This window comes from Macaca fascicularis, chromosome 12 (assembly GCF_037993035.2).
Source record: "Macaca fascicularis isolate 582-1 chromosome 12, T2T-MFA8v1.1".
Taxonomy (NCBI): domain Eukaryota; kingdom Metazoa; phylum Chordata; class Mammalia; order Primates; family Cercopithecidae; genus Macaca; species Macaca fascicularis.
This window is the reverse complement of record NC_088386.1, coordinates 105649874-105662731: the sequence shown is the minus strand read 5'-3', so window position 1 is coordinate 105662731 and position 12858 is coordinate 105649874. Positions and strand designations below refer to the sequence as shown.

At 40.1% G+C, this 12858-nt stretch overlaps 1 protein-coding gene and 1 pseudogene across 25 annotated transcripts in view; both read right to left on the bottom strand.

Moving 5' to 3' along the window:
• Positions 1-12858, bottom strand: part of UNC80 (unc-80 homolog, NALCN channel complex subunit) — a 230607-nt gene that overhangs the window by 185287 nt on the left and 32462 nt on the right. For all 25 annotated transcript variants that reach the window (XR_012421433.1, XR_012421434.1, XR_012421435.1 and 22 more), the window contains one exon: positions 155-416. Coding sequence is in view for 20 of the 25 variants with exons in the window: in XM_005574149.4 (XP_005574206.3) it covers positions 155-416 (262 nt within the window). In the remaining 5 variants the exon portion in view is untranslated. The remainder of the gene's footprint in view (positions 1-154; positions 417-12858) is intronic.
• Positions 3944-6326, bottom strand: LOC102127508 (zinc finger protein SNAI1 pseudogene; annotated as a pseudogene).

The following is a 12858-nucleotide window of genomic DNA, read 5'->3' as shown; positions in this document are numbered from 1 at the left end:
GTGCAAGATGGAAGGCAAAAGATAATAGCAACAGTGTAACCCACCAACCAAAAAGTCAGCACTAGAGTATATAAGAGCTGGATGCACAGAGAAAAAAAGAATCCATTATGGCAAAGTTGCTGGTTTGAATGACAATGAACTGAGTTTTTCTTACTTGCGTTTTGTGGGTGTTCACTAGTGAGGGAGCTGCCGCCACCATGGAGCTACTCCTGGGTCTGGGCAGGAGAGGAATATCTGGCTCTGGAGGCTTTTCTGGCTTCTCTTCCAACATATGTCGCAGCCTTTGTAGATAGTACATCAGAGACCACTGAGTGCCTTCCTCAGACCAATGGGGCTGAAGTAGGCAGCGCAGAACAGCAACGTCAAAGTAGGTGGCATAGCGGGACCTTTGGCACGGAGGTATCACAAGAGAGGCCCTGTTCCCAATGGCAGAAAGAAGATAATTATACTGGCAATCAAGCTTTCAGAGGGGCAGCACAGCATGGCTTATAGCTCTACTTTTCTCATTTGTTTAGTTATTCATTTACTTGTTTCTTATGTGGTTTACTCTAATATCCTTCCAACTGGTCTCTCTCATTCCATTTTCACTAAACATCTCTTGAAAGTAGAGATATTGAAAGAATTTTGAGGGATGGATAGGAATTAGCCAGGCAAAGTTGAGGTTTGGGCAGGAGGGAGGATTGGCGTTTCTGTTAGAGGGAACGTTGCCTACAAAGGTATGAATTTTTAAAATCATGAGTTTGATTACCTAAGTAATTGGTGAGTAATCTGGGTGATGGACAATGATGAGAGTGAGAGCTATAGAAATAGATGAGGTTCAGATTACAATGCTTCCTTTATGCTAAGATCAGGTATGACTTTTACCCCGATAGAAATAGAAATGATATTTGCCTTGCCTACTTCATTGAGCTATTTTAACTTCAGTTGTGAAAATACTATGTAAAATAACTAAAGAAAAGCTACAAAATGATAAGAAACTGAAGTTTTTCTATGAGGAAAATAAATAAAATAATTTTGAGAATTCTAAAGTTATATATCCTTGCAAGAGAGCAAGACTAATTTTTTAAAAATCTCAAGTTCCTGGGATTCTATTATTCAATTTAAACACGTAATATATTCACTACCTAGTGTTCAATTTAATTCTACTACAAAGTAGTTTTAAGAAATTACTCAGATTAATACATCACCCTATGTATCTTAGGTGCAACAAACTGAAAATTTGTGTCCCCAAAAATTCAGATTTAAAGGTAACTTTAACTTCCTCACCTTGAAGAACATATGGCCTGGTGAGAAAGACAGGAAATAAATAACAAAATATAAACTTAGAACTTCTGGGATCCAAGATGGTATCCTAAATCTAAAATCTAAACTTAACTCCCAAGCAAAATTTCCTTCTGATTTAGGTGATGCAAAAGAGAGATGTTCGTACCCTCCCATAAACTAGCAAATGATGCTACCCACACACAAAGTGCTCTCACAAAAGACGCCGCCACGGAGAGTGAGTAGGGATTTTCCTAAACTTCTTAGGCTCATATTTTTTTTAATTAAAAAGTCTACGGCTCACTAGTGGTTCAAGAAAATAATTCCATAGGACACAGCTACTATTTTAACCTATTAACTAGAATAAAAACTATGGAGTAAGGACTTGGATGTTTGGTGAAACTTTTGTCTCACTTGATACGTTTGTTATGAGTCATTGATAAAATACATTTCTGACTGTGGGTTTCAGTAAAAAGTTCAAAAATACAAACCCAAACCATATCTGTGCCTTGCAAATTATTTTTACAGCTTTTCCACTTCCCTATCGAAGCACATACCATACTTTATTATTTTTTCTCTTGTTAATAGCACTGTCTGATGGGTTGAGGTGCAATTGCCTATGTACACAATGGTTTTGAATTTCAAAGCTATCTTACAGTCTAATATTCTTGAATATTTTGACAAGTAGGAAATAAATATAAATTGAAGTTTAAACACAAAAGTGAGTTGGCAGTCATATGAAAAGAAGCCTTCTACAATCCCCTAAATTCCCATATGTGCTATGCCAGAGTTTATCCTTTTTCCAGAGACCTAGAATATTCTTTGGACATCAGTTTTGTGACAACTTTTAATCTATCATAAAGTCTCATAGAATCTCCTTCCAACCACTTCTCATCAGTTCCACAGACACCACCCTAATCCTAGCCACTAACATCTCTCATCAGGCTTATTGCAATTACCTCCTACTAATCTACTAGTTTCTCCTCTTATTCCTCCACTCCCTGGCTCAAACCCTTTCAGTACATTATTCAATCCCCTTAGAATAAAATGCAAGCTCCCTTACAGTAGTGAACCAGGCCTGAATAGTCTGGCTGGGTTTACCATTCCAAACTCACTCTCTGTTATGCTTGCCCTGGTGTGCCAGTTATTGATTTATTGCCTCTCAGCCCCAGATACATTTTTTGGTAAAAAGTCCTGTTTTAATATTTTCTCAAATTGTCCAGTATGCCACTTGTTTACTCCTGAGACCCTGAGTGCCACTTGTTTACTCCTGTGACCCAGTTTGAAGGAAACTAAAAACCTTTTCATTTCTACCCATTTCCTAAAAGGCTTTCACTGCTCTTCCCTTCCCCCACCCATCCCATTTCTCCTTAAAGATTCATGACGCAACCCACTCCTCTCAGCCTATCATTTATACCTCAGATGATAGGATTTCTTTCCCCCCGCCCCCATGCTGTAATCTTGGATTTATAAACAAAAGACAAAGTATAGGGTTGGCTGGCTACCAGCTGGGTAATTTTAGGTCCTCAAGGCTTTGTGACAATCATTTGGTTTATTATAAGAGCCTGTGAAACTGTTGTTTTCTTGACTAGGCTGCTATGGTTAAGACAGTTATTACTAGTTCAACCAAATTATTTCCTCCCCATTGGAATAGCTGGTAGTTATTCTTCACCCGTTACCCTCTGCCCCACACTTTAAAGTCCCCAAATGTTTCTAGTTAGTAAATTAGATCAGGGAGTTCCATAAATTACTTCAAATCCCTAGAGCAGTGCTCCACACAAGATAACCATGAACCACGTTCATGGGAATCCTTCCTTCCAAGGATACGAAGGAGGGAGGTTGTTAAAAACGCAGGCACCAGGTCTTGCCCCAGACTTCCTAAACCAGAATTTCAGAGGACATGGTCCTGGAATCTTTATTTTAAACAATATTCTCAGGTACTCTTGAATACTTTTTATTTAAAAATACAAAAATTGCTTTATTGGATATCAATAAACTGCACACATAACTATACAAAACGTTTCCTTGATACAAAATGTGTGAAATATAAGTACCTATGTACCTTTAAAAATGTAAACATCTTCCTCCCAGGCCTACCTGTTGGGCTCCCAAAAGAGTTTTGGGAGATACATCGGGCAGACCAGAACACCCCACTTAGGCCACCGACACGTGACAACCATTACTCACAGTCCCTTTTGAGACATTGTTAAATTGCCTGGGAAACAGGTGCCAACCGCGCCAAACAGGAAGCTGAAATAGCTGTCCGGGCTCAGGGCATCTCAGGCTCTAGACATGTCCTGGTGTCAGTCACCGCCTTGGAAGGCCCCGTGGCTGAACCTGGGGGTGGATTATTGCATAGTCACACCTGGTGGAGGGTGGCCTGAGGCCTCCTTCGAGGAGGCAGTGGGGAGGGTCCCCTGACTGGGGTGGATACTTCCCAGTCAGTCTGTCAGCTCTTGTCCTGTAGCTGAAACAGCTGCATCCAAACAGTTCTGAATACACAAACACATGCAGAAAAGCCAGTTCAAGAATGCCCCCGAGCTGGGGCTGCCAGCTGCCCTCCCGCCAGCCATCCACAGACATGGCCACGGAAGGTCCTTTTTTAGAGTCCACTGAGGGATCCAGGCAGAGGAAACAGAACCAGAAAATGGTTTTCATGAAAGTCTCGTGCGACTGATGCATCCAGAAATGGGGGCGCTCGAGAGGGAATTCTGTGGCATGAGGACATGGTGACCTCCTTCCTTCTGGAGCTTGGGGAGGTTGTTGGTTGGCGCGGGGTGGGGTGTCAGGTATGGAGAGGAAGTGGGAGCCTCTAGGGTCAGCAGGGGCCCCCTGAGCAGCCCGACTCTTGGTGCTTGTGGAGCAGGGCCATTCGGGAGAAGGTTCGAGTGCACGCCTGGCACTGGTACTTCTTGATGTCCAAGTGGGTCTGGAGGTGGGCCCGCAGGTTGGAGCGGTCGGCGAAGGCACGGCTGCAGTGGGGACAGGAGAAGGGCTTCTCACCGGTGTGGGTCCGGACATGGCCCCGCAGCAGCCAGGGTCTGGAGAAGGCCTTCCCGCAGGTTCCGCAGACGAAGGGCAGCGTGTGGCTTCGGATGTGTCTCTTGAGGACACCCAGGCTGAGGCATTCCTTATTGCAGTATTGGCAGTTGAAGGCTTTTTGAAACTGGGAATCCTTGGCTTCAGAGACCTGGGCCAGCTGCTTGGGCACTTGGCCCAAGCCTGGGGAGGTGGCATCGGCCTCCGCCTCCAAGGAAGAAGCTGAAGTGGAGGAGAAAGACGAAGGAGCCTGTGAGGGTGGGCTGGGGGACTGGGAGCCTTTCCCGCTGTCCTCATCTGACAGCGAGGTCAGTTCTGCCACCTTGGAACTCTCCTGGGAGAGTCCCAGTTGGAGGGAGGCCCTGGCAGTTGGTTGGGCTTGGAGCGCCAGGAAAGCGTCCCAGATGAGTGTTGGCGGCGAAGCAGAGGGGTTAAGGATCTCCGAACGTGGCATGGCTGCCAGCAGGTGGGCCCGGTGGTAGGGCTGCTGGAAGGTAAACTCTGGATTAGAGTCCGGCAGTTCGCTGTAGTTAGGCTTCCGATCAGGGTCAGAGGGCTTCCTGACGAGGAAAGAGCGCGGCATGGTGGCGAGGCACCGGGGTCGCTGAGTAGCACAGAAGTAGTGCAGGCGACCCACTCGCTAAGCGGAGTTTTGGAGCAATGAGCGCAGCCGCCCAGCCAACTCCCTTAAGTACTCCAGGGGCGAGCAGGGCGGAACCTTTCCGGCCACGCCTCTTTATCACTTTCGCGCCAATTGGAGGCGCGCCTCCCCCGAAGGCCACGCTCTGAGCAAGTGGGCCGGGCGGGGCTGGGCTCGCACCGGAGCAGCTCGTGCCCTCCTTAAATACTTTTTTTTTTTTTTTTCAGTGGCGCGGTCTAGGCTCACTACAACCTCCCCTTCCGGGTTCAAGCGATTCTCCTGCCTCAGTCTCCCGAGTAGCTGAGATTACAGGTGCCCGCCACCACGCCTAGCTAACTTTTGTATTTTTAGTAGAGATGAGGTTTCTCCATGTTGGCCAGGCTGGTCTCGAACTCCTGACTTTAGATGACCCACCCGCCTCGGCCTCCCAAAGTGTTAGGATTACAGGCGTGATCCACCGCGCCCCGCCTTGAACACTCTTAATAATCCCATATGGAGGTGCTGTAACTGAGAAGATATGCTGACGGTGTTGTCCCTGAGGGCAATAGATGAATAAATTGGTATCTTTCTCTATATACAGAATTTATCGACTGAAAGTAATTAACAACTGTACAGTTGAGTCCCATAAGCATTAACTATTTTCTAACAGGGCATGTTAGTTCAGCAAATGATGGGCTGCAGAACAGCAAGAATCCAACAACGTAAGGTTGTGATCAGAGAGCAGAAATGTATCCGTATCTTACGTAATCAAAATTTGTTAAGTAAAATCACATTTCAATTGCTTGATATTGAAAGAGACTCCATTTGAAAATATCAATAAATTAACAAGACGTTTGGTAGCAAATATTTAAGTACCTCGCTTTAAGGTGTTATTCAATCACTAGTTTTTTGACTTAATGTGTGAGCTGTGCTGCACTTAATATTCAGTAAAAAGCAAGAACTATCAATAAATATTTTTATTTCATTTAAGACAGCATTATCAGGTACGATCAAAGTATCACCATCCAATAAAGTCATTTTAATTAACCAGCAGACTGACATGTGAGAAATACATTTTCACAACTGGATAAAAATGACGTGAAGGAGGCCTGGCCAGGGGGCTGCTGCCTGTAATCCCAGCACTTTGGGAGGCCAAGGCAGGCAGATCACGAGGTCAGGAAATCGAGACCATCGTGGCTATCACAGTGAAACCCTGACTCTACTGAAAATACAAAAAATAGCCAGGCATGGTGGCAGGCACCTCTAGTCCCAGTTACTTGGGAGGCTGAGACAGGAGAATGGTGTGAACCTGGGAGACGGAGCTTGCAGTGAGCTGAGATAGTGCCACTGCACTCCAGCCTGGGGAACAGAGCAAGACTCCGTCTCAAAAAAAAAAAAAAAAAAAAAAAAAAAATGACATGAGGGAAGCTTCTTAGATCATGTGATAGAAAAGTTCTTTTCAACTCTAATATCCTCTGAATCTAAAAGTTATTTCCTGGAAAAAAATTAAAAATAAAAATGTTATAAAAGAATATGAACACAACTTTTCTTCTAAATGATATATGTAAAAATAATGAAGAAAAGCACATATATAAAAAGTTAATAATGTTTATAGCTACCTGATGGCTCATGGATGATGTTCACTTATTTTAAAAATATTTTATATATTTACATTTTTTTCTGTAATTGATTCTATACAAAAATTACATGCGTAGAATAAACAACATATTATGACAGAAAAGAATTTCAAAACTGGCAAGAATCTCTTTAGTCTATTTTCCAAGCAACTATGGCTTTGGAAAGTCAAGTTATTGTTAATTAGGGTTGAGATCTGATAGCAGAAAGTATTGAAGGCAGATAAGCACTTGGGAAATACCAATCTATGGAAGCAAAGAATTGTCAGTCTTGACTCTATGCAGTATTTACTGAAGCATAAATTAACTCTCTGCATATAGTAATTAAAGATGAAATCTAACATTAATTTAAAAACTAGCTACCTGTTTACTTATTGCAGAGTGCAGAGAAGACTGATGTGTAGTTCATTCAAGTTCAGAGCAAAAGAGATAATGAATTGTATTTGATACAAGTAGACAGCTTTTGTTACTAGGATATTTGCATTGCTTTCTTATTAAAGTTCTCTTCTTTTCTGATCAATACATGAGCTCTTCCAATAAAGACACATTAACATTTGTATTTTCTGAAAGTTCTACTTTGTGCATCATTTCCATGGCAACCAACCACTGCAGCTGGGCAGAGAGAAAAAAGCTAACTCATTTTTCCGAAGTGCCACTGATTCATATCTAATTAACACACGTGAGTGTATGTTGCTGTGGGTGACTATGCACATATATGTGTCAGGGAATGCATATATATATATATGTGTCAGGGAATGCATATATATATATATGCATATATATATATATATATAGTGCTTGAGTGTAGACATATCAGAGAATAAGAAAAAAATGTTCACAAATAGTAGTCTTGAACATTATAGCTGGCTTTGTTTTTACTGGCAAATCAGAATGGAACCATTAACACTTGATTTTGCCAGAGAAAAGAAACATCATTTACTGTCTATATGTCTATATTTCTAAATTTCTATGCTTACTATGGATGAGAAAAATTATGTAAGAAATATTAGCTAATGAATACTTTTATGACCTCAGGATTTTACACTGATCTTGGTTTTTATGACATGTTTGAAAGTCAGACAGAGGCATAGTGTTTGAAGTAAAAGATTACTTATTCTTATTTGAAATTAAGTTAAACTTTTTGGAATTTGTATAAGATACAATTAGTGGAGGAGGAATGCTCAAGAATCGATGTGAAAAAATATGTACAGAAAGAGCCATAAACATTTTAATATATTAAATGATGGTGACATTATCATTATTATAGCCAGCCTCCAACATAGCCCCCAGTGATCCCTGCCTCCTGGTATTCACATTTAAGTGTGGTCCCCTCCCACACTGCACTAAAGTTAGTTGGTGTGATCCAAAGAGTATAGCAGAAGTGATGGTATGTCATTTCAGAGATTAGGTTATAAAAGATTAGGTTATAGAAGATGAGGTTATGAAAGATTAGGTTATAAAAGCGTCCATTTTGGATGCTCCCTTTCTTTCTTGAATAATTTGTTTTGGGGAAACCAGCTTCTGTGTTACGAGCAGCCCTATGGAACACAGATTGTGAGGAATTATGTCCTCTGGCCAACGGCCGTCTGAGTGAGCTTGAAAGCAAAGCCTCCAAACCAGTCAAGCCTTCAGATCCTGCAGGCCGGGCCAACAGCTTGAGAGACTCTGCGCCACAATCACTCAGCTAAGCTGTTTCAGCATTCATGATCCTCAGAAACTATGCAAAAAAATAAATGTCCTTTGTTTTAAACTGCTAGGATTTGGGATAATTTGTTATATAGAAATTGACAACTAATACAGACTTTGGAACCAAGATAAAACCCTAATTTTGAAAATGGTTTCTTAACAAGAAGTAAGGGGTGTACTACTGGGAACTGGAGAAGGAGAATCCTTGTTATATATTAACAGAAAGTTGCTTAGCTGTGATGTGGAAAGTTAAAAAATAAGTGCCTAACCAACTGGGTGATCTAACAAAGGAGACTTCCAAATAAAGTGTTGAAGGTGCCTTCTAATTTCCTCTTGCTGCTTATAGTAAGTTGAGGGAGAAAAGTTATGAACTAAAGGAAGAACTGTTAAAGACTAATGAGCTGGAACTTGATTTTGAAAAATCTCAGCTTCTCCAGATGGCAAATAATTCTAAAATTAAGAAATGGCTTCCAATAAAATATCAGATATAAAGAACTTTTGGAAAAACGTGGTCTAAAGATGAAGCCAAGGGTGGGAGTTGTACAGTCGTTTGTTAAGGCTTCAGAATGATCCTAGACCATACCCAAGAATGCCGTTCCATTAGATCAAAGGCCCTCTCAGAGCTTGCAGTGAGCCGAGACCGCACCACTGCACTCCAGCCTGGGCGACAGAGCCAGACTCCGTCTCAAAAAAAAAAAAAAAAAAAAAGCCCTCTCTAAATTAAACGTTGAGAGTGTGATTCAAATCCAAATAGTTATCACTTCTTTTACATATATATCATATATATGTATGTGTGTGTGTGTATATATATATATATATATATATATATATATATATAACTTTTAAGAAACTTAAGTGCCCTTAAGTGCCCTTAAGTTTCTTAGAGGTTCAACAGAAGCACAAAACAGAAACGAGATTATCTCAAAGAGATTTGTAGATGTGGATTTTTTCCATTCTATTGGACTGTAAAAATATTCACAGTGAACCCACAAAGTTTTAAAAATAATTATATCAGCAAAAACACTTCCAGAGTCAGTACAAGAGGAAAAAAGAGGCTATTAGACTCCCAAAACTTTACTGGCAGGAAGCAAGCTGAGGAAACTACTCAGCTGTAAACGCATGCTATCTTTTTTGAAAAAGGAAAGCTGATTTGGAGGATAGAATTAATAGCCCAGAGGGTGGAGCCAAGAGCCATGGGCAAGAATAGCACTGAGTTTTAATCAAGGACCTTCCAACAATTTTCCACCTTAATTTCAAAGCTAATAAAGACCAGTGTCTCTCATTTTCTCTCTTTGAATAGACATGTCCAGAGCAGGTATCCTATGCCTATTTTACCATTGTATATTGGGCGTGTTTGGTGCAGATAACTGTATCTCTTTAGTCCACAGGTATTTTAAATCACTTTGGTAACATCTCATAGGTAATAGATGAGTAGGAAGTAATGATTAATGTAGAAATACTTGTTTGGAAGCAGTTGTAGAAATCTAAGTAAAGGCTGGCTATGGCGGCTCACACCTGTAATCCCAGCACTGTGAAAGGCTGAGGCAGGAGGATCACTTGAGGCCAGGAGTTCAAGACCAGTCTGGGCAACATAGAAAGACCATGTTTCTACAAAAAAAAAAAAGTTTTTTAAAATAGTAGGACTTTGGTGCACATTATCTACTTGGGAGGCTGTGGCAGGAGGATTGTTTAAGCCTAGGAGTCTGAGGTTACAGTGAGCTGTGATCATGCCATTGCACTCCAGCCTGAGTGACAGAGTGAGACCCTGTCCCTAAAAAATTAAATGAAAAAAAGAAATCCAAGTAAGACATGATAAGGATATGAACTAAGCCAGTGACTATGAGGTTGGAGAAAAAAGATTTGACAGACATTAAGAAGGCAGAATGTAAAGGACTTGGTGTGGAGTGAACCTCACATTTTTGACTAGAATATCTAGGCCAATAGTGGTGGCATATACTGACATAGAAATAAATGAGTATATGAATATTTAAATAATACAATAAATGTAAAGACTTTAGCACGATTTTGCACACATAGATATCCAAAAAGGTAGTTCTTATTGTTATTCTCTTAGTCCGTGTCCTAAGTAACTACCTTTCCCCAAATCTGATTTAATTATGTCACTGATAACTTTGTTATCATCAAATAAAATGAAACCCTTGTGGAGGTGGTGGTGGTCATAATGCTTACTTTTGAATCAGTGGAAGGCTAATATGGGAAGAGTTTGTACATCTTCAAAAGCACTGTGTAGCCAGATTTTAGGAGAGACACCCTTGATTCCCATCTGGTGGTGTTCACACCCTTTATCATCTTCTCTTGAGTGTAGGCAGGACCTGTGACTTATTTATGACCAATAAAATATGGAAAAGGCAAAGGGATGTTACTCCCATAATTAGGTTACTTATATGACAAAGTTAATGAGACATCACTCCTGTGGTTATGTCACATTATAAACACTGTATTAGCAGACTGGAATTAAAGAGGATTTCTCTCCTTCGCTGGTTTTCAACAAATCAGCTGCCATATTTTGAGTTAGCTTATGAAGAGGGCCACATGGAAAATAACCGTGGGCAGGCTTCAGAAACTAAGACCAGTCACCAGCCAATATCCAGCAAGAAAATAAGGATCTTAGTCCTAGAACTGCAAGGAAATGAATTCTGTCAACAACCTGAGAGAAACTGTAAGTGGATATTTCCCCAGTTAAGCCTGTGAGGCAACTGCAGTCCACGCCAACACCTAGATTTCAGCTTGGTAAGACCTTGAAGCAGAGAACCCAACTAAGTTGGGCCTGGGTTTTTCCCTACAATTGAAAGATAATAAATGTGTGCTGTTTCATTTACTAAGCTTGTTGTAATTTGTTACACAGCAGTAAAAACAAATGCAAGAATCATAGAAACTACAGAAAAGCAAATTTTGATCACCTACAAGAACATTCCACTAAATAGAGCTACCTAAAAATAAAACAAGCTTCATAAGGGAGCACTAAATTGATCATTGCTTAAAGTTGTTAGCACATCAGCTAAGTTATAGGAGACTGGATTGGCTATCCTCACAGAGTCCCTTCCATATTACCTTTTAATATTTTTGACTTTCAAATTTTTGTTTTAAGTTGATGGATAATATTACATATTTATGAAGTACATTGTGATGTTTTAATATATGTTTACATTGTGGCATGATTAACTCAAACTAAGTTACAGATTCATCATCATCTCACATACGATTTTGTGGTAAAAATATTTAAAACCTGCTCTTTCAGTAACTTTGAAATACACAATGCTTTATTGTTTATTATAGTCACCACTCTGTGCACCAGATCACTAAAGCTCCTTCTTCTCATCTAACTGAAATTTTATACCCTTTGATCAACATCTCCCTTTCCCCACCCATCCCTCCTCCCAGCTTCTGATAACTACCATTCTACTCTACTTCTATGAGTTCAACACTTTTTAAGATTTCATGTATAATTTTAAATGCTTATCACTATTGACCTGGGACAGTGAATCAGTGGATAAATACGAACAACCCTGTTTATACAACCAAAATTGGTATCAAAGTTTCATATTCTCTACCAGCAGAAGATTATTCAACTGGGCCACTTGCTTTTAAGGTCCAAAGAAAGACACAAAGACATATACATTATTTACCTATTATTTTTTAAAGCATAAGATAGTAGTAATTTGGTTTAAAATCGTGTTAATATGACTGTGCTTTCAACAATTCTAAGAAATCTTTCAAAAACAATGCACCCATGTAGCCTGATTCTAGTGCCAGTTGGAGGTAGATCATTTAAAAATTATCAAATGAAAAGGTAAGCCAGATACTAGGAGGAAATATCTGTGAACCCTTTTTTTTTTTTTTTTTTTGGATAAAGGACTGGTATCCAGAATATACAAAACATTCTCAAAAATTTAATAATAAGACAACTCAGTTAAAAAGGGGCAAAATATTTCAACAGACATTTCATCAAAGAAGATATTCAAATAGCTAATAATCACATGAAAATATATTTATCATTACTCATTAGGGAAAAGTAAATTAAAACCACAATTGGATCCCACTTCATAATCACTAGAATGGCTATAATAAGAAAGAGACAATAACAAGTGTTTTTGAGGATATAAAGGAACACACCTTCATATATCGCTAGAGGGAATGTAAAATGGTACAGCCATTTTGGAAAACAGGTTGGTAATTTCTTAAAAAATTAAACTTGAATGTGCCATGCACCCCGCCAATTCTACTCGTAGGTATCTACCGACGGAATTGAACACCTATGTCCACGGAAAAATTCATAAGTGCTCACTTTTAGCAGCATCATTCATAACAGATAAAAAGTGGATATAACCCAAATATCTATTGACAGATGAGTGGATAAAAAATAAGATAGATCCATAAAATAGAATATTATTTAAAGACAACATGGGCCAAGATGACTGGCTAAAAGCCGTGGTGCTCGGAGGCTCCCGCTGAAAAAAAAACATAAGCGTGTGAATCCTTCACTGGAAACCAAGGTATCCAGGCTCTCTCATCAAAATTGACTAGAAGGCTGGCATCACTCATGGAGAGAAGGAAGAACAGTGTGGTGCAGCAGCCCACCTGAGAGTCACATGGGGAAGT